At 45.7% G+C, this 21909-nt stretch overlaps 1 protein-coding gene across 6 annotated transcripts; it reads right to left on the bottom strand.

The window, feature by feature from the left end:
* Positions 1-2107: 2107 nt before the first annotated feature.
* On the bottom strand, positions 2108-21750 carry SEC22C (SEC22 homolog C, vesicle trafficking protein). Of its 6 annotated transcripts, none has more exons than XM_024754561.1 (7): positions 21672-21750; positions 16881-17089; positions 14874-15037; positions 12782-12961; positions 10460-10578; positions 9160-9225; positions 2108-6962 (listed from the first exon to the last, which is right to left on the bottom strand). In XM_024754561.1, exons 2-7 carry the CDS (start codon positions 17060-17062, stop codon positions 6762-6764), a joined length of 912 nt encoding a protein of 303 aa, XP_024610329.1. In that variant the 5' UTR covers positions 17063-17089; positions 21672-21750; the 3' UTR covers positions 2108-6761. The 6 variants fall into 6 exon arrangements, with proteins under 6 accessions (XP_024610329.1, XP_024610327.1, XP_024610330.1 ...); XM_024754559.1 differs by lacking the exon at positions 21672-21750 and adding an exon at positions 21321-21463; XM_024754562.1 differs by lacking the exon at positions 21672-21750 and adding an exon at positions 21321-21434 and having other exon boundaries at positions 16881-17114.
* Between the last annotated feature and the right edge of the window lie 159 nt (positions 21751-21909).

The raw sequence follows: 21909 nt of genomic DNA, 5'->3' as shown, positions 1-21909 counted from the left end.
CTCAGTTCTATTATTTTTTTTTTTTTTTAGTCCTATGTTTTGAAGATGCATCCATGTGACTACATCTAAATCTGGTACTTCTGCCTCCTGCCTGCTGCTCCATGGTGAGCCTACACGCTTCATCTGTCCACGGTAGACACACAGATTGCTTTCTGCCAACACACATAGTGCTTCAGTAAACATTTCTCTTCATACGTGACCCCTTAAAGATCTGTGTAAGAAGTTCCCAGGGACATAGAACCAGAAGTGAAGTTTCCACATCATAAGGTGTGTGTACAGTAAATTTCAGTAGGCAGCTGTATTAGTTTGCTAGGGCCACCAGAACAAAGTACCACAGGCTGGGTGGATGAAAGAACAGAAATTTATTTTCTCACATTTCTGAAGGCTAGCAGTTGGCGATCAAGGTGTCAGTGGGCCTGGTTTCTTCTTGGCTTGCAGACGGCCACCTTCTCCCTGTACTTTCCCATGGTCTCCCTTCTGTATGGGTCTGTGTCCTAATCTCTTCTTATAAGACACCAGTCATATTGGATTTGGGCCCACCCACATGACCTCTTATATTTTTAACCTTAATTACCTCTTTAAAGACCCTATCTCCCAATACAGTCACGTTTTGAGGTACCGGGGGTTAGGACTTCGACATATGAATTTGGGGAGAACACAGTTCAACTCATAACAGTAGCACTGCTCTTCAGATTTGCTGTACACGAAGTCCTAGATCCCCATACTCGCTCCAATACTTGGTCCCATCCAGGTTTCTAAATTTTGCCAAACTCACAGGCGTAAGGTGATGTCTTATGGTTATTTTAATATGTATTTCTCTGTATTTCTAATGATTTTAAACATCTTCATATGCTTACGAGCTTTCTGGGTTTTCTCTTCTGCAAACTGCTCATTTTTCTATTGAAGCTGCTCATCTTTCTTGCTGATTTAAGGAATTGCTTGTATATTAATCCCTTACTGGTTTCAGACACTGTAAATATCTTCTCTCATTCTTTTAACTTTGCCCATGAAATCCTTATTTGTATGTCATCAGATTCATCAATCATTTTGCCTTAAGGGTCGTGCTTATGACGTTTTGTTTAAGAAGTACTTTTTCACCCCACGTCACAGATACTCTCCGTCGTGCTCTTCAGTGAACTTAATAGTTTTTGCCCTGCACATTCGATCCGGGGATGTCTTAGAGCTGACTCAGCAGAGCCAGGCGCACTCAGGTGGGCCCCTTCTCTCTGAGCCCCTTCACTCCTCCGCTGGCACTGCCCAAGGATGCTGGGCAGCTGTCAGGCATCACTTCTGCTACCTGACCCCACAGGGGGTTAGAGTCCAAGAAAAAGGAAGGCAATTCATCAGCCTTCCCGGCACCCAGCCTTCCTGGCACAGAAAGGGCATCCTTCACGGGTCAAGATCCCTTTTTATTCTTTGTGGGTGCCGCCAGGTGCGCTGATGGCACCTTGGTCTCAGCTCAGAGGACAGAGCTCTGGGCTACACTGTCATTGGCTACCTAGGACAGACCTCAACTTCCTCACCTGAGCAACAAGGGGGGTGAACCCAGTGGTATCTAAAGGGTCTGCCAACGCCCGAATCCCAGAACTCAGTGCCGTCAGGAGAGGCTGGTGCATTTGTTTCCTTTCTGGGAATTTCATCAGCTGCTAAAGGAACGATCCTGCAAAACAGCACAGTCCCCTGAGCTGGGAACCTGATGATGTGCCCCCTGGTGGCCATTTCCTGACAGAGCTCGTCCTGGGAAATGAAAACGACATCACCCTCAGAGTACATACAGACTGGAGCTCAGAGCCCAGAGCAGGGAAAGGGCTGGGCAGAAGCAGAGCCTGCATGGAAGGCAGCCCCCTCCAGCCCCCAGGGCAGTGCGGCAACTGCTATTTTGGTCTTTCCAAGGTCTTTCCTGGACCCATGATTGCATTCCAGAGTCTGGGGATTAGTGCTGAAGACTATTTGAGCCCTTGCACCTGTCTAGACCTCACTGGACAAGAGGACCTGAATTTCACTTCTCTCAACACACACCCCCCCCCATTATGCCAGGCCCACATCACCTCATCTAGGAAAATGGACCCATAACTCAGGATTTTTCACACAAATACAAACACACAAGTTGATAAGCACCTTAGATTTACTCTCTTCCCACTTCTGAAGCCACCTCGTTTAATTTATGTATACATAGTATATAAACGGCTATACGACATTTGTTACCAACATTAACACAAGTTTAGGCTTTACTACTGTGTGAAAGTTTGTTAAAACGCACTCATCGTTTACTCAAAATAGATCTTTGTTATTACATGAAAACAGTAAGAAGCTTGTATAACACGGGCAGCAAGCATTCAAAATGAATACATGAAGGAAATGGTTTTCTCTGTCTATATCAGCCTCAATCTTTAATGCTCTTAGTAAAAAAGTCCACTAAACAAAATGGAATCCTGGGGGCCACATTACATGAATGATTCATTAAATAACACTTCTGGAACAACCCAGAATCATGTAAGTATAAGGGTTAAAGAAGGTCATATGTACCAAGCACAGGAAAGAGGAATAGACTGGATTTGATAATTTTACCCTAAATGAAAGGCGCTTGTGGGCAACAGCTCTGCCATCGGTACACATGGGCAGATGTTTCCATATCCGGCCATTCCCAGATTTTACTGACAAGTCTTTTTCCACAGGTTCTCTGCCAATGACGTTTCCCCAGCAACAGAAGTTTGACATCACTGCTCCCAGAAGGGAGAATCAGCTCTCCTCGTTTGGGTCAGAAACAGGCCATGAGGTTTGGTCCAACCAACAGTACCAACCTCCCTGGATCCTGGAGGACCCAATGCCGCTGGAACCAAAGGCTGCGTGCCTGGAAGGCAGGAGGCAGGTCCAGGGGGAGGAAGAGAGGCTGCTACCTGTCTGGAATGAAAGCATGAGGTCTTTTTTTGTAAAGGCCAGAAGACACAGCTGTGCCGAGCCGCACTGCCTGAAGCCTGCAGAACCGCCGCGTGCTGGGTGAACCAACTCAAAGCCTTTCTCCTCCTGCACATGAACAATGGATTCACCCAGCATCCCCTCCGCTACTGCTTCTACCCTCCTGACAGCTCGCCAGGGGAGCCGGCCGACGTTACCACCGTTTTCCAGAGAATACCCGGCCAGCGGGCTGTGACTCAACCACTGCAGGGCCAGACCAAGTGGGAGAGCCACGCCGACCTCCAGGCCTCGGGCCAGCTGACAGGGCGCTCCTTCCCACCTCAGCTCTCCAGGGCACATCTACTCTCTCTTCTTCCACCATTATTAACGCTCACAGTGCACAGATAGGGTTTCCCTGTGCCTGGGCAGGATTCTGTGTAGAATCACTTGGAATGTGAGTGACGTCGGGGCAGGGGTCTGTGCACTCACCTGGTCACCGTAAACCCTCCCTCCCCGCCGGTCCTCATCTGCACTGCACTGTTTTCTGAGGGCCACCTGTCCTTCATGTTATGAGCAGCCAACTCCTTCAAGGAACAACAGACGGCAGCCCTGGATGAAGGTGTGGCGTGCAGCCCCCATGTGCCAAGGGCAGCTGCTGTCTTCCAGCAGCCAGCCAGCCCCCAGCTCCGCTTCTCATCTAGCCCTGCTTCCTGAGTCCCAAACAGCCAGCCTTGCTGTGTGCCTGCGGGTGCACAGGGAAGAGGGCTGGGCTTTGGGGCCATCCATGCCCTCTCTGAAGCTCCTGGACCCGCCCTATCCGTTATGATGAAAGGTGGCTTCCCCGTCCCTCCAGAGATTCCAGTTTCAGCCTCGGTCCCCAGGACTGGAATGTGGGGGGCAGAAGTGGAAAGAGGCAGGGGAGACCTGAACAGGGGCACCTAGGAGAAGAACAGGGAGCTCAAGGGGGGGTTGGTAGCAATGATGCTAAACGTTCTAATTTCAGCTCTCCTTCCAATACCCTTTTTTCCTACCCCTTGAAGAGCTTTAAAACATTGGGCCTTGATTCACAGATAAAAGGGGTGCCAGTTGGAGAAGCAAAACCAGGAGCCTATGGTCACCTTCCTCCCGCTGAGGGCAGTGAGGCCTCTAGTACCGAGAGGAAATCCCACCCAAATATACCCCTGACTGTCCCCCCGCAGGACAGGAAACCCAGGCATGGTCCTCGTCACAGTCAGGCTAGCCTGGGGAAAGAAAAGCAGTGTCTATGTGGTTCCCACACTAGCACACTTGCGGAATGGGAACCCTTGGACTTGGCCCCTGCCAGAGAGCATTGAGCCACATCCCCGCCCAGATACAGCATATGGGACACCTCACACACTGATGCTCAAGATCTTGCCACGTCTGACACCCGAAGGCACTTTTAAGGTTTTTCCAACATTATTTCATCTATCCCAGGATCCAGCCCTGTGAGATCGGTTAACGTCTGAGAGAATCAAGGTGCTAGAACAGCTAAAACAAAGGTGTGTGGCGGAGTGAGGGTAACGTGGGGGTCAACTTTCTAGCATCAAGGATGACACAGGGCTACAAAACTCCAGGCCTGAACCAAGTCAACCCCTGAGCCTGGGGTTTCGCCTGGATAAAACCTCCAGAACGCCTTTCCTATCATTAGCTTCTACCACCAGTGAACTGAGACTGCTCTTAGCTGGATTTCAGTTAAAGAATGTTTATGTGGTCATTATTTTGCAGTGTTTGTCGACTGCATCTTTTTCCTTTTGTTTGCAAAAGTAAATCTCAAACCCCATATAGATGTTAACGGATTCAGACCACATTCAACCAGGTGTGAATAACCTCTCCACTAGGGCAGAAGGCATTCACCAGGAGGGTCTCCTCTGCAAGGAATGTTCTTCACTACTTGCTGAATGTGGATCACAGGCTCAGACCCCAGACCATCTAGGGTACAGGGCTACATGGCAACACCAACAGCACACGGGCTCAAAAAGAAAACAATGCATTGGGTAAGCTGTTCTAATCAATGTTTAAAGTTTTGCGTGTGTGCTTCTAATATAAAAAGATTTGTCTCCCCTCCTTAGCTTCCCATCCTATTTCACCATCTGTTCAAAATTATGTCCCGGAAAGCCTGAAAATTCACCTGCTGGCTATCCAGAAAACTATGCAGATGCAAAATCAGTGGGGAGACAACTCTGAAGTTTACATCTGAGGATGTTGCCAGCATAACTTTCATATCCAGATACTTTGTTTGATTAAGAATAGGAAATTCTATTATAAGAAAATAAAATTACCATGGCAACATTTTCCCAACACAGTTCGTAGTCACATGGACTTTTAAGTGACACCAAGGTAGCTCAGTAACAATTCACTACCAGTAATGACCAAGTACAACTGAATTCCCTAAAATGACATCCTTGCTTTCCCCATCTGCTCAATGACTCTTGCAACAGTTTTTGACTATTAAAAACTACCAAAATAGGATTTTTTAATTTATCAAGATCACATAATTCAACCCAAAGTATTCTATGCAATTGTGGTGGAGCTATTCAGATTCTGGACTTCTGTGAAGAAAAATCTAAAAGGGCAAACTTCCAAAACGGCCTCCTGAATGGTACTGGGCAACCCAGTCTGAAATTTCTAGAGACCTCAGGGATCATATTCAGATCTAAATTTTGGAAAACTATAATCAGTCAATATTTTGACAATGAGAGAAAGGAAAGTAACTTTTCAGAGCACTGGGTTAATTATAAAGCTTTATAAGCTATAAAGCTCTAAAGAAGTTAACACATACTTAACTCTTGTTCATAAAAAAATGAGGCCCTTAATCTAATTAAGATGATTGGGAAAGGTGCGGAGGAGTAATTGATTTGGGAGATCTTCTGAGAACAAGTACACAGGGTCAAGTATCAAATGACATGATTAAAGTGACAGGTATTCGGCTGCCACCTAAAAGGCTGATGACAGCAGCCTCTCCCACCTGTGACTGCAAAGTGCCACCGTATGAATATGTGACTCGCCTACTCTGGTTTGTGGCCAACTGCAAGGAATCCTGATATTCTCATTTCTGCTCATGCTTATAAGTTAATGATCCGGTAGCACTGGTTACTCAATTTTAAAAGTATTCAGACAGACCCTGCAAATAAATACAAAACATTTCTGTATCCCTACAATCCGACTACCATAAAAGGTTATATATAAATTTAATGAATTCAGCTTTCTTAACCATTTTCTCAGCTTAAGTTTGTCCTTACCCTAAGGGAAGCCATGTTCAACTTATATCTAAAATATATTTAAATATTCTAAAGGTATCATATCAGACCTAAGTTATCAAAAAAATGTAAACAAAATTTATCCACCTTATAGTTATAAACCACTTTTTAAAGTTTTTAATTCACCCTCTGCTGGCCCTCAAAAAAAAAACCTAACCAAGTCACATTTAGACTGAAAAGCTGATACAGATTTTTAAGTGGTTCCTCAGAGACAACTGCCAATTACTTTAAACTACTGTTATTGAATCTAGTGGTTTATCGCATTACTCAATTTAAAAGACCAAAATGATTCCATTTTGGTCTTCCAATAATGCTCTTTCTGAATAAGCCCCCAGATTCTGCCGTCCGAAGTAATCGTGCTGAACTGGAGATTCTGCAGTAACCCTCGGCACAAAACTGGGACTGGATGTCAAGCAATCTTATGCTTTCAACTGCACCTATGAAAAATCTCAGCTCCCGGGATCAATCCGCTTTGGTTGAAAGGAACTTCAAGGGTGGAAACTTAAGGTGAAGTCGAGAAGCAAACAGGGGAACACCGATGACCCTCACAAGAAAATCAAAGGATCCGTTCATCCCGTGATGTCATCCTCACACTCCACAGTCAGACTGCTTCTCCTGAAGCTGCCTCGTCAGTATCTGGTATGAAGACAGGAAAGCCACTCCTATGTGGAAGAGGATTTGCCAGAGGTTCCTCAGCCCATGCAGGTACATGTTGCCCAGGCAAATAAAGAGCAGCATCAGCACCACCTTCATCGTCCTGGCTGGACTGTAGAACAGGTACAAGTAACACTGAAATGACACCAGAAGAGGAAGTCCCATCAGAGGTAATGAAATGGCCAAGGTCAGATGCAAGATTCACTTATCGTACCTGCCACGCAGTGTCACTTCATACACATTAGCTTATTAAACTGAATTCGTTACAATGGAGCTTGGACTCACTGGATCAGCTGCTGTTAATCACTGGATGAAAGTGGGGATTTGGAAGAGGTAAGAAAAGTGAAAAAGACATCACAGGAGGTACTAGAACATAGCACTCTTGAAAGAATTCAAGAAAGACAGACAGAAATGCCCAGGCTGTGCTGTAGAGAAAGAAGAGATGCAGGTCAGGGGCAGACAGCCAGGCCAGAACACCCTAACAAGATCAACAGGCCTCCAAATGAATTTTCCTTCAGGGGGGTCATAACAGGTGAGAAGGCTGCTGAGAGAAGCTGTGCTTTTACTATTTTAGCTTTTCCTGAGTTACAACTGCATAGGGGACCACTGTTCCCTAGACAGGCTCCTTGTTATGTCTTCAAAAGCATCTCTGAGGACTTCCCTGGTGGTCCAGTGGTTAAGACTCCACGCTCCCACTACAGGGTGCACGGGTTTGATCCCTGGTCGGGGAACTAAGATCCCACAGGCTGAGTGGCACAGCCTAAAAAAAAAAAAAAGAAAGAGAGAGAAAAAAAAAAAAGCATATCCGACTCAGGGAAAGGTCTTATAGCAGGGAGAGTGACTGATATTTCCTGTAGGGCTATCACACAGAAAGAGGCCATTCTTGTTCTGCAAAAGGTGGAAATCATTTTTTGGTTCACTGTTGGGGTTTTTTTTTTGGTTTTTTTTTTAAAAGACACATTCTCAAAACACAGAACAATCTGACAAAAGCTCGGGGGGGGGCACGGAGAGAGTTCCCCATCGAAAGAGCTATCCAAGTAAGACTGCAGTTGAGGGGATGAAGGTGGAACTGTAAGATACCTGCAGCCCTGAAATGCAGGCTCCAGGAAACTTCTCCTGGCAACACCCAAGGTCTTAGAGACTTGTTTTCTAAAAAAGTGAGTGCATTTTCAATCTTGGGATGAAAATTTCTTTTTGCACAATCAGGTAATTCTTAAAAACAGGCCATCTAGGATGTATGCAGGAGAGAGAGGAAGTGCCCTGAGAACAGAACTTGAAGAAGAAGAAGCTTAAACATGCAGAAAAGGTACTAAAATCCTAGTCCGTGTGGAGGACGAGGAAAGAGAGTCAGGTTTTTACTAGAATTAACTCTGCCTATAGGGGATTCAAAAGCTCCTTTTTACCCGACTCCTTAAGTACACAGCTTATTTGAAAATAACTAATAATCAAAGGGCTGTAGTTACTGTTATAATTTTTGTTTCATTTCCTAAGGACAGATTTGACTCAGATGGTATTACTATTAAAAACAACAAATTTTTTAACCTAGTCCTGTGTTTGAAGAGAAACACATATACGGGGGCTTCCCTGGTGGCGCAGTGGTTGAGAATCTGCCTGCCGATGCAGGGAACACGGGTTCGAGCCCTGGTCTGGGAAGATCCCACATGCCGCGGAGCAACTAGGCCTGTGAGCCACAACTACTGAGCCTGCGAGTCTGGAGTCTGTGCTCCGCAACAAGAGAGGCCACGATTAGTGAGAGGCCCGCGCACCGTGATAAAGAGTGGCCCCCGCTTGCTGCAACTGGAGAAAGCCCTCGCACAGAAACGAAGACCCAACACAGCCAAAAATAAATAAATAAATAAAAACTAAAAATGAATATCTGCTTACAAAAAAAAAAAAAAAAGAAAGAAACACATATACATAGGTGTCACTTCTGCAGAAGGACATTTCTGTACTTGGACGCCCCGACAATAAGCACGAGGCAGGACCCTGCCTCATACTGCTCAGGCCCAACCCAATCCCCACTGCAGTCTCAGCCCTCACTTCTTGGGAGCCCAGTTCAAATTCCTGGTTTCTGTCCTGCACTGTCAAAGGCCCTGAGGCCTAGGGCAAGTGGCTTTCCCTTTCTGAGCCCAAAGGTCTTTTCTCTGTAAAATGAGAGGATTGGGCAGGATGGGTGGAGGGTCCTTCCACTAAGGGCTGGTACTATATCCATCATTTGAACCAAGGCCTTGGTGGAACAAAAGCAGGATCTAGAAACTTGCTGATGGTTCCAACAGAACAAAGTAAGGCCATGGGTTTAGCCCACTCACTAAAACATCAACGTTTCACCCACCTGGAAAATGCAGGCTACAAAAGGAATAAGAAAAGCCAGAATATTTCCAATTTCTTCATGTGCAACCTAAGATAAATACGAGGAACACAAGGAAAGGAATATTTAGAGGACACGAAACATTATGACGTGAAGTGCTTTACTCCGCGTTGGGTGTGGTATGGATGACAGTACAAAATCCCTGGCTGGGTGAGAAATAGGCCCCCGTTCACGCATCGCACCAGGGGGTGACACGAAATCCTTCTGAATGGCCTGGACACACCAAGCGCCCTCCAGTCCCCATGCATGTGTGCTGAGCCCTCAACCTGGAATGCCCCCACCCCCAGCCCTGCCACCTCTCAAAATCCAACTCATCTGTAAGAGCTAAGCTTTCCCCAACTCCTCCCACCCCCCAGTACTGCCACCTCCTTAGCGATGCTGTCACACTCTGCTATGTGCCCCAACTCAGGGACTATGTCTTGACCAACGAACACCTGTTCTAGTGCATACAGACACTCGGTAAGCATCTGCTTATGAGTCGTCGTAAACAATAGGAATGGGAACCACACCACACATTGGCCAAAGACGGGGTGTGGAAACAGCCAGCCACCACTCACGGCCCAGGCCTGCTGCTGTTCCCCAAACACTTCGGTCCCCATAAGCCACCTGAGATTCAGTCTAAGCTGCGCTTCAGGCTCTAGCCACCACGTGCCTCGGTGCGAGCGTTACGGCTCTGTTTTTAATAGTAACATCTATCTGTTCATGTTCATAGTGGTTCCATACTTTTTCTTAAAGTGTTGGAAATACTTCAAAATTTAAAAATAATATTTAAAAAGCACTGAAGTTGAAACGTCCTTTGAGATGAGCAGGCTGGCGAATCAACTTCGCGGTGACACAGTTCTTTTGACAAAGACACCAGGAAGCTGGTACCTGAATGGTATAAATCAGACTATGAGGCCACTCTCCCCAGGGGAAAGAGGGGCCTGAACGTTAAAGTCTGAGCATCAAACTTTTGCCCTGGATGAACAATCCAGCCCCCGCAGTGACTCCTGGAGTCCCCAGGGCCATGGGGTGGCCTGATGTCCTTGAAGCAAGTTTTCCATTTCTCACCAGTATCCCAGCAGGGCCCTTTGGCGTCTTAGGAGAACAGATACAAAAGAGCAAGTTTCATATTTGTTCAACTTACGACAAAGAATGAAACGAGAAGTAAAAATTTTACTTCAAATTTTAAAATGTAGTACATAATAGCCTTATAAATAATATGTATCCCCATCTGTTTCTTCCATCATGTGTCTTTTGATTTAAAGTGTATATGAAAGGTTACCTGTAAAGAATGTTCTGCGAGGTGAATTCCACGAATGAGGTTCAGAGCAGCACACATGATGTTGAGAATAAGAGAGAGGATGCCCAGGGCCGTCACAGGTTCCATTCGGAAATTAGGAGCTTCACAATGAAAAACGAGAAGTGTCTAGTGAAAATAATTTCCATATGAAGGAAAAATAAAGACATTAACTAGACTTCCGCTAATGAAAAGGTTTATTATGTTAAACACACAACTGCAAACATATTAATTTAAAAAGCAGCTGTAGTTAGAGGGGGAAAAGGCAAGAAATGAAGGACAGAATGGATCTGGGAATCCAAGGTGAATTTCTTCCAGAAAGAGGCCACTTCTCTGAGCAAGCACAGATTTTTTCAAGTGCTTCATTTCCTTTCTATTTAAAACAGTGGTTGCCAACCAGAGACGATATGGCCCCTCAATCAGTGTCTAGAGACATTTTGGGTTGTCCCCACTGGGGAAAGGTTGCCACTGGCATCTGTCATGGGTGGAGGCCATGAATGTTTCTAGACATCCTACAATGCACAAGACAGCCCTCACAACAAAGAACTTCCAGTACAAAATGTCAATAGGGCTAAGGTTGAGAAATCCTGATTTAAAGCAGTTTATGGCTTTAGCTGTAAATTGGTTGTCAAATCCTGAAGCATTTCTATTACACAGCTCAACCCTCAGCTTGTAAAATGTTCCATTCTTTTTCTGACAAGCACAACATTCAGTGTCATGTGTGCTTCTGGAGCAATTCACAGCAAATGCAATTTTTTTAATTCCAAAATTATTGGGAAGAGGAGGGAAACATTGATTATTTCAGCTACAAGCTGTTTCTGGAACTCTAATTAGGACAAATGATCATTCTCTCTTTAAAGATAACTGCTGAAACGGATTCTGGTTCACCCAATTAAATAGTGTCCCACCCATTCCCTTGCTATGCTCCTTTTAAATCATCCTTTCTTGTCCTTACATTTCCCACATACGCAAACAGAGACACAGATATCTAGCCACAACCCAACTGACGCCTACTGTTAGTGTGTTAGAGTTTCCACTGAGCAATTCAAAGTTTCTGTTAGAACAGAGCATGCTACCTGTAAAGGTTCTAGCCTTGGAACAATAGGGGGAGTCAAACCAGAGTAAAACATCCTAGAAAGACAGGCAAGTTGACACTTTCTGGATTTTCTCCTCTTGTCTAAGTGTTTATAAGATAAAACATACATCACAACGTTACCCTGTCTACAGATATGGCAAAGGAGAAGCTTGGGGTCTGATTACCCAGTCTTCCTCCCACAAAAGTTAAGTTCAATCCCAATATAAATTACAACAACTTATTGAATGGCGTAAGAGCCAATCCAGGAATTTACTGGTTGAAACAGATCAAATCGAAACACAAAGTTAAGCCAAAAATGTGAACATTTTTAATACACCACTTTCAAAATTCAAGCAATGAATTTAGTATAAAACTGTTAAAACAAAGTAATTAGACTGTTATAATGTAGATGGTTCTGTCTTCCAGGGAAGGATTCAGCTTTTACACCATTACAGAATTCTTAGAATGTAAATATCCACTTTGATTAAAGATTGGTTTAATTGTGTGTAACTGTAAACAAGGAATGCAAAAAAGCATGCTTTGCTATGTGCTAGGCATTGAGCGGCTACTGGTGTTAATGCCAGACTAAGTCACGGACGCCAGGGCGCTGTGAGCACGGTCATTAACACCTCATTCCTCAGATAAGGACTCGGAAATCCAAAGGGATAGAGGGATGTTCCCGGGTCCCACAGAGAAGCAGAGAGCGAGAGGTCTAGAAGCCCTGGCTCTGGCCCCTGCCCACTCTCATCCCCACAGCCCTCCACTCCCTCCATCAAGGAGCGGGGGTTTCTCAGTGGAGATTCCCAATGTTTCACTAAATGATGAGATAAGGACTCACTGTCAAAGGAAAAAAGGAGAGAGAGAGAGAGAGAGAGAATGTACAAATCTGTACAGTTCAATAAGTGACTTCCAGCAAAAGAGAGTGAAAATCTCCTTTACACCATTTAAATGTGCAGATTTCACCCTGGTTAAGAAAACAACCTGCCAAGTCACTCTTCTCCTGAATTTCGTCAAAAGAGTTGCCTCTCTTCAGATCGACTCACTGGTCACAACAGTTGAGTTTTTTATAACAGCCACCTGGAACAAGATCAGCCCATGTTTCTCCCCACGTATTTTATACACTGCCCCCCACCCAAACACCTTCCTACTTCCTACTAAAACAGTCACTGTGCATTTGAAATACACAATCTCACCTCATCTTTATCAACGTCAGAGAGCAGCAGGCCACTTACCAGGCTCCAAGTGCATCTGTGGGTGACCGTTCATCACCCCGTTAGCCACATCTGTGTCCTCCAGAGTGAGAACCACTGGAGGCTGGAACTTGAGTTCCTCCTGAATTTTTTCTAAGCTGCTCTCCATCTGGGTGGAACTTACATAGTTAAAATGCCACTTCACTTTCTGAATGACGCTGTCTGCGAAAAGAGAGTGACCCAAGCTGAGTGTCTTCATTACAATGGATGTTATAAGACAATACACGTACACAATGAAGTTTACACTTCTAAGCAAGCTAGTAAGTCAGCCAGACTCTGAAGAGTGTCAACTACACATGAAGGTCAAATGATTAGTACGTATCAGAACTGGTCTCATCAATCTCTTCAAAGCAGAATAATTAAAACGTTGACAGTCTGTCCATCAGAACCTCAGTGGCAAGGGAGTCAGGGGACAGAGGCTTGAGTCTTAGCTCAGCCACGACTCCTAGTACAATCCTGGGCCATTCATAGAATATTTCTACGATAGAAAAATGGGGACAGTCATTTTTGACCTGATTATCCCAAGAAAAGGCGTGTGAAAAAAACTTACGAATCATTGTGAGTATGTTGTGCAAACTAGGATTATATATCTGAAAGGCACTGGTTTTAATTCTTTTATTTACATTAGTGTTAACCATTACCAAGTTTTAATAAGTATTTGAAGTGAAGTTTCATACATATTGGCAAAGCAAAATCATGTATAATTCTAATACCCACATACTTTTACTTATATTCTACTCGCACTCAGTAATGAATAAACGTGATGCAGGGAAGGGTCTCCTGTGAGACCAAGCCCACCGCTTTGGAAGGAAGGCGCATGCAGAGATGAGGGGAGAGAAGAACACAGGTCTACCAGCTGCCCATCAAATAACAGTCAAGGGATGCTGCAGCTGTGGTCCGACTGGGGACAGCACGCCCTTCAGAAGAAGAAGTGGGGCTGAGAGCGGCAGCTGGACCAATCCTCACAGGGAGACTCAGGCAGAACTCATGGTCTATGTCACAGGGCTACCAGGCTGGGGCCCGAGTATCAGGGAGCTGCCCAGCACCAAAAGGGGGTGCCGGCCCCATCACTGATGGGCCAGCCAGAGACCACATGAGGGGATGTGAGCAGTAGCTGCCAGAAGCATAAGTGGCAACACTTCCAGGTGCCAGCCCTGCGCCTGACCCTGAGTACCAAATGCTGCTAGCCCCTCGTTCAAGAGCATCACAGGGACGATGGCGATTTACACCGAGACCAGAGAATGTCCCCCAACTCCCACCTCTACTCCTCCTCTCCAGGATCTCAAGATGACTTGAATCACGGCTGACAGACACTGATAGCGTACGCTATAATTACCCTGCTGTGTTCCAAAGCCCTGAGCCTCCACACGGCCTCTCTGGCAGGGCCTAGAAAAGGAGTATCCTCTTGCAGAGCTGTGCTCCTCAAACCTCTGCATGAAGGACCAGTTTTTTCTTATTTCCAAATGGTTGCAGACAGATAGTTTGATAAAATACAACTGAAAATATCGCAGGAGTGCCAAATTACTGTAAGAATTTCTAAACTCTTATTCTCACTCTCTGTACGTCCCTCATGCTGGAAGAACGGGTACCACCCTTGAGCAGCGCTGCTCTAGAGCAGGGGTTGGCAGTGTTCTCAGAGTGCCAGAGAGTCAATGTTTTAGGCTTATGGGCCCTAGAGGGTCCATCACAACAGCTCACCTCTGCCAGGGAAGGGCAAAAGCAGCCACAGACAACCCGTTAGTAATAGAATAAGCATGGCTATGTTCCACTTTATTTACAAAAAACAGACCCTTGGCCCACAGTTTGCTGACGCCTGCTCCAGAATAAGATATAGGTTTCGCCATTCTTCCACCCTGCCCCAGGCTCTGGAGAGATGAAAAGCCACAGTGTTGAATCTCCAAGCTTGCAGGCCCCTTCCACTGCTGTGAAATCTCATGGTATAAGGCTGCTCTCCAGTGACATGTTACAGCACCTCCAGTGGTTTTCCCTGACGGTCAAAGCCAAATCCAAACTGGAAATTCTACACATACAATGCCGCGAGAGAGAACAATCAATACGAACGAGGGTTACGAACCAAATTCGAGAAAGGCGTATGGCCTGGAGGCTAGGCCAATGCAGGTGGTGTCATAGGAAGCTGTGAATTCCCACCACAGGGTCTCCAGGAAGCAGAAGGCCATGGCTGCTGGACACTGGCGGGAGCAGATAGCCATGCAGGCTACATCCCTCGAAGAAGAAAAGCTGGAACAAAAGAGCGTCATCTGCGTTACCAGGGAACAGACCCATGTACTTGCATCCCGCACCCAGACGCCACGTTGCCTCAACTCTGGATCTGCTGGGCCTTGAATAGTCCTGGAGCTGTCTGTTGCATCTCTTCAGCTATACCTGCCGGGGATCGTGCCCTTCTTATACTTCCTCTAAAATGTATAGTGGCATTTGCCACTAACAATGTGTGATCACTCTAACTTATTTATTATTAACTAAGCTATGGGACCGCTCACCTGTAAGGAACAAAAACCTTAGTTTCCTCTGTGAAAATAATGGTGAATATTTGAGTCAAAATACCAATGAGTAGAACATTTTACATTCTACTTGTCAAAAAATGACTGAAGTACCCAGAACTTCATTTGAAGTGATAGGTTTTTTGTCTGCTTGTTTGTTTGAACAGAGAAAAGGTTTCCTATTTGAGGTACAGCACAAAGTTCACATAGACTGTTAGATAATCACAGCATAATGAGGAAGGGACCACCGAGGAAGGTGGTTTCAGGCAGCCAGAGAAAGGAGCTGTAGATGTTGGCAGATGCAGCTCAGCTTTAGCTCCTGAGCACCCAGAGCCCATACCACAGGGTGACAGCTTCATATGCCTACCATCCGGATCCCTCCTCAGGCCAAGACCCTTCTCGCTTGACAATACCACCAAGCCTGGGATTAGGCCTGGACTTTTCCTTTTGTTTTACTAATTCTGAGACTGAATTCCCCTGAAAGGATGCCACCTTCTCAGGTCAATCAAAAATTTACTATTCAAGGGGAACAAAAAGAACTTGGTAAGTGAAGGCCTAAATTCTGGAAAACAATGGTGTGAAATCTACAACAAGCCATTTTGAGATTTCGAAACCTGCCTTGCCCCATCCCTCCGTAGAACGCCTTTTTACTCTAACCCCTAGAATAAGAAATGAGATAACACATGAGGAGCAGACCTTGGTGCCTGGTTGCCTCCATTCAAATCCTGGCTCTACCATTTACTACCAGTCTAACCTTAGGGAAGCTGTTTAACCTTAGTTTCCTCCTCTGTAAAACAGGTATAATAGCATTATCTACCTCATAAGCCCATACAGCACTTAGAGTAGTACCTGGACCATGGAAAACAATCATATTAGCTCTTATTACCATGATTATTGTAACCACTTGATTCCTACTCCCACTGGAGCATTTGCCCCACTGTGTAATATTCAGTTATATATTCCTCTCGTCCCCTTATTAGACCTGGAGTTCCTTGAGAAGAGGGACCTACTTATGCTCATTTTTACTCCCCTGCTCCTGTCATATAAACATTTTTTACTTTAAAATGTTTAAAAAGTGAAAAAATTAAAAAAGCAAAAACTGAAGGCAGGAACTCTAAGTCAAGTCTTTTCTCTGATTTTCTTGGCTTCGTCACTCTCGTCCTTTTCCTTTCCTGACATTTGAATCTAGTATCTCCTTTCGACTCGCCTTTTTTCCACCCCTGCACCTAATGCAGAAAAAACTACCAAACTAAAGGCATGAAGACTGGGTGACCAGGGCCTGCCGATGCTCACGGCCGCTCTGCCAGCTGATTCACTTTGCCATACGGCAGAAACTAACAGAACATTGTAAAGCAACTATACTCCAATAAAAACTAATTACAAAAAAAAAAAAAGAAAGAAAGAAAGAAAGAAAGGTGGGAGTTGGGGCAACAGTGCTTGAGTCCCTTTGATTCTATTGTAAATACACACAACCTTAGACTGCTGTCTGATGTGAGACCTGCTTTTAACACACAGTGTCATCAGCATAATGTCACCTCTGCACGTGGTTAAGATGTTCTTGAACAGTGAACATGCTTGCTTACTGGATATTGAAGTCAAGTCCTTCTGCAGAACCTCGACCTGGATACTGGGCCAGTCGCAAGGCTAAAGTCTTGAGCCGTCTCCTGCATTCCAGAAAATCTTGGCTGTGGTAAAAGTCAGTGGAGGCCGAGAGGGGCAGTCCATCCCTCACCCTAACCACACAGGCAAAAAGGATCATGGACATGGTCCACAAGAGAAGTCATGAGGACACCTGAGGAAGGAAGGTCACCTTGTTACTGAGGGCCGAGTAATGAGCCAGGGACACCACTGCCCTTGAAATGTTCACTCTGGGTTGTTTCACCCTCACCCCCACCACAAATGTAAATGTGGCTTTTATTTTTACTTCCCTGCCCTCTACTGCTATGTCACTCCCAATTGTCCTCCCTCCATTAGCCTCCCTGTCTCTTCTTCACTTGTAATCCTCCTTTTCCTTCTCTCTATTGAATCTCTCCATTTGCAGAATTAAACCAACTGGGATGAGGGAACAGAGACCAGAACGGCTCAGGAGCAACAGCAGTGACAGTGGGGAGCAGGACAAAGGCAGCAAGATGGTCCCAAAGGGCCAGGAAGAGCCTGACACTGATGCAGCAGGGGTGGGATCCAGGGACCTGGGCATTTCAGGTCATCCAGCGAGGTAGGTGCTGAGCAGTTTACTTGCCATATCCTCACCTGAAGCGGAGGGCTTCTGAGCATTTAACCTAAAGTTGGCAGCAAGGAAAGCAGAAGGCAAAAATAGAACAGAGAGGATAGGATGTCCTACTGAATTTCTGCACATCTGACACAGAGCCCGTCTTCAAAATGATGAGAGTTCTTACAGATGGCTAAAGGAAGTCACTTAGCAAATAAGATACTAAATTTTGAGCCATGATATGTGACCACCATTAAGCAACAAAAGGAGACAGATTCTGAGGCCTCATGGCACCTGTGGCAAATTAGAACAAGGTGCTTCTTGGGGTGGAAACAACCCTGGACCAGTTCTGCTGGCAGAGCCTAGTTGGGTGTCAGCCCCCATCTATTAACCCTGCAGGTGCTCATACAGGGCATAAACTGCACCTCTGCATGTGGCAGCCCTGCAACCAGGGATTAGTGAGGAGGCTATTACAGCTTTGATGCATCTTTCTATGGATCTACACACCCTGTTTCACAGATCCTGTTGTCAGATCCTCTACCTGGATAGGATATTAACAGGTATGGGCACTGGTGGACTTTTCTCCCAAAGAACACTAGGGATGTAATTTGGCATCTCAATTACCGTGAGCTGTAGGAAACAGGAGCCCCAGGATGTACACTACTCTCTTCACCTTTGTGCCTCTGTGCACTCTTTGCCTATATCTACACTCCTCTGATCTCCCCACATTCAAATCCACACCAAGGACTGTCTCCAATACAAAATTAAAAATAAAATACCATTTAAAATCCAAAAAATGATCTCAATAAAGCTATATTTTATAGCTTTTCCATCTGTAATGGATGAATGGATAATTATTCCCATTTTATACATGAAGAAACTGCAGTGGTATAAAAATAAGAGACGGCAAAAAGAAAAATTAGTCTACCAGGCAACAGACCATACTCAGCCCATTTGTCCCATCTCCCCACACTTCCCATTGAAGGGTAAAAATGTGAAAAGTCGCAGGAGATAGAAAAGGAAGAAATAAAACTACTCCTATCAGCAGATGGCATAGCTGTCTACATGGAAAATGCCAAAGAGCCTACTAAAAAAGAACTCCTAAAATGAATGAGCTCAACAAGGTTGCAGAATATAAGACCGATATACAAAATCAATTCTTTTTCTACGTACCAGCAATAAACACATAGAAACCAAAAATAAAATACCACTGACAATCATCCAAAAAAATGATCTCAATAAAGCTATACTTTCTTTTTTTTTTTTTTTTTTTGGTACGCAGGCCTCTCACCGCCATGGCCTCTCCCGTTGCGGAGCACAGGCTCCGGACGCGCAGGCTCAGCGGCCATGGCTCACGGGCCCAGCCGCTCCGCGGCATGTGGGATCTTCCCAGACCGGGGCACAAACCCGTGTCCCCTGCATCGGCAGGCGGACTTTCAACCACTGCGCCACCAGGGAAGCCCAATATAAAAACTTTTAAACTAATAAAACTTATAAAAAAAAAGTTTTAAAACTAATAAAAATTTTTCCACGATAAATCTCTACTTGGAGAGGAAAAAAGAGGTTTACATAAATGAAGTTTTAAAAAATAGAAACTGAAATAGTAATCAAATATAGCACTCTAGTTACTATTAGGTTTTATCAAAATTATATTTTAGTCTGTCTCTGCCATTTCCTAAATCCTTTTCTCAGCATCTATTTATAAACTGCTCATGTCAGAGATTATCCATATTCCACCGGCAAAAGACTGTGCTTAGCTGGAGGGCCCCCTTGTTCCAATTGGTTTCTTTTCGTCCCTGTATCCTTAACACTCTCTCAAACCCCTGCCACATACACTTCTCCTCCCTCCAAAAGAGAGACAGAAAGAAAGGGGGAGAGACAAACAGCATTAAATGACCAGGCCTTGCAAAATAGTAATTTAAACGGGCAAAACAAGTTTCACTTGGCACACAAATATTCAAACACAAGCGTTCACCATAAGGCATTACCCACTCCTCAAATCCCAAATACAGAAGACAGGGGCTTCCCTAGTGGTGCAGTAGTTAAGAATCCACCTGCCAATGCAGGGGACACGGGTTCGAGCCCTGGTCCGGGAAGATCCCACACGTCGCGGATCAACTAAGCCCGTGCGCCACAACTACTGAGCCTGAGTGCCTAGAGCCCGTGCTCCGCAACAAGAGAAGCCACCGCAATGAGAAGCCCACGCACCGCAACAAAGAGTAGCCCCCCTCTTGCCGCAACTAGAGAAAGCCTGCGCACGCAGCAATGAAAACCCAACACAGCCAAAAATAAAATAAATTTTTAAAAAATACAGAAGACAAAATAGAGTTATATCATCCTTACTGAATTCACCTTCAGCCACAGGACTTGAGAACTGGTTACCTCATTTGTAGTTCAAGAAAGTGCCTTGGTTCCGCATTGCTTGGGGATGGGGTAGGGAGAGGGTAGAGGTCAAGTCTGTCACTTGTTATGAGCTAAGAAGAGTAGGGGGCTGAATTTGATAGCAACTAATATTATATGCCAGGCACTGTGCTAGGAACTTTTACACTGATAATGTTATTTAATGCTCATAACATCTATGGGGTAGGCATAATCTACACTGGACAGAAGGGAAAACTGTAGCTCCAAGGCTTAAGTGGTAGAGCCAGTATTCCATCCAAAACTTCCTTACTCAAAATACTGGAAAGCCTATGATCTTTCCACTACACTCTGCTTCTCTAAATCCAATCTTTGGGATTACAGCTACTCTATTTCCCGAAAACAATTCCTTCCCCTGGAGCACTGATACTTAGAACTAATCAGAGACCTGTTAATAAAAGCAGCCAAGGCCTAGGATTACACTAGTTACAACTGCTCCTTACTCATTGTATTACTTTGGATAAGTTGGTTTTCCTCTCTGAGCATTGGTCATCTTTGGATGCGGTGGATCTCTGAGGCTCCTTCTAAGAATAAAACGCTTTGGGACCCCAAGATGTCCTCTGTGTTGTAAACACAAACTCTTAGAGCTATAACAACATTGTCTAAAATGTATTTTCCAGAGCAAACTGTTGTGTCAATTTAATTCTGTTTAGCAATATTAATGCGCTTTCAATTATTTACATTTTTATTTTACTAAAATTATCTCTATCAGAATTAATTCCCTTCTTTGTAAAATTTAATGAAGATTTACCCTATCCACCGTCTGAGCTTTATTACTTTTCTGACCGTGTCACAAATTTCACCAGTTACTTTTAACCACTGGGAATATTCTTTTGTGGCTTTGATGTCTACAAACCTAATTAAGCACCGGGGTGCTTATTCCTTCTGGCTCTGGAAGTCTAGATGTAATACTGTAACGGACACAAATATACAGTACCTCTGAACATCTGATATTCAGAAAAGCTGGTCTAGTGCACCCAGTATTTGGTAAACCAAGTCTTATAATATTGGCACGCGAAGGGAAGTTTGCTATTAAAACACTCTACCTGAGTTTCGTGGATAATTAAGGAAACAATCATCCCCTTTATCATTTGGACACACCCCGTCTCCTCCCACTGGGGGCAGCGCTCTACCCGCGTCGGCCGCTGAGGGTTCCTGGCAGGCGCGCACCTCGGATCGTCCTGGAGTCAGGAGAGCAGCCGGCGGCAGAAAAGGGGGGGGCAAAAGACTTCGGGACGCCAGACGAAGCCCTGGAGAGCTAAGCCGGGCCTGATGGCTGGGCGGGCCCGGGGGGGAGGGACGGCCCTCCACCTCCAGACCCGCCCTGCGCCACACCCGACGCCGCCAGCTCTTGACTACCGGACCGCAGCGCCCGCCTCCGCCCGCCAGCCCTCACCTCGCCCCGACAGCGGCCTCCGGGAGTCGGCGCCCTCCCGCCGCGCCGCCGCGCCACCCTCAGCCTTCTCCGCAACCTTAGCCCACCCGGCGAACCTGGCCCAGGTCACCGGCGGCGCGCATGCGCGAGTCTTGAAACACCACCCCACGCCTTCATTCGCTGCTGCTGAGCAACACCCACACCCGAACCTACCAATCCTGGCGCGCCCACACTGCCTGGTCCCGGCGGAGTCTTGAATGAAGCGGTTCTTAAAGGACTGCGACCCAAATTTAGATGGGGCGTGTGTGGGGCGCGCCTCCCAACTTTCCTCACATCTGTTGGCTCTCACCCGCGGGGATTTGAGTTCCAAACCTGTAATTCCCACGTCCGGAGGTGAGAGAAGTTTTGCAGTTTAAGCTCAGTTCCTGCCGGGTTAGCGAATGGACTGAAGTGTGGAGACAGGGAAGTTCCGCGTGACGCCGCGACACGCCCGGGGCGTGGGTTCAGTTGTCTGCTTGGCGGGAGGCCCGAGATAGGCAAACCAAAGAGCACAGCCACCTGCCAGCCTGGCTGAGATGCCAAAGTCCGACCCCCAGGAACACACCCCAGT

The sequence above is a fragment of the Neophocaena asiaeorientalis genome, unplaced genomic scaffold, assembly GCF_003031525.2.
Source record: "Neophocaena asiaeorientalis asiaeorientalis breed wild unplaced genomic scaffold, Neophocaena_asiaeorientalis_V1.1 scaffold1148, whole genome shotgun sequence".
NCBI classification, from domain to species: domain Eukaryota; kingdom Metazoa; phylum Chordata; class Mammalia; order Artiodactyla; family Phocoenidae; genus Neophocaena; species Neophocaena asiaeorientalis.
Note: the sequence above shows the minus strand (reverse complement) of the source record. Positions and strands in the feature narration are given on the sequence as shown.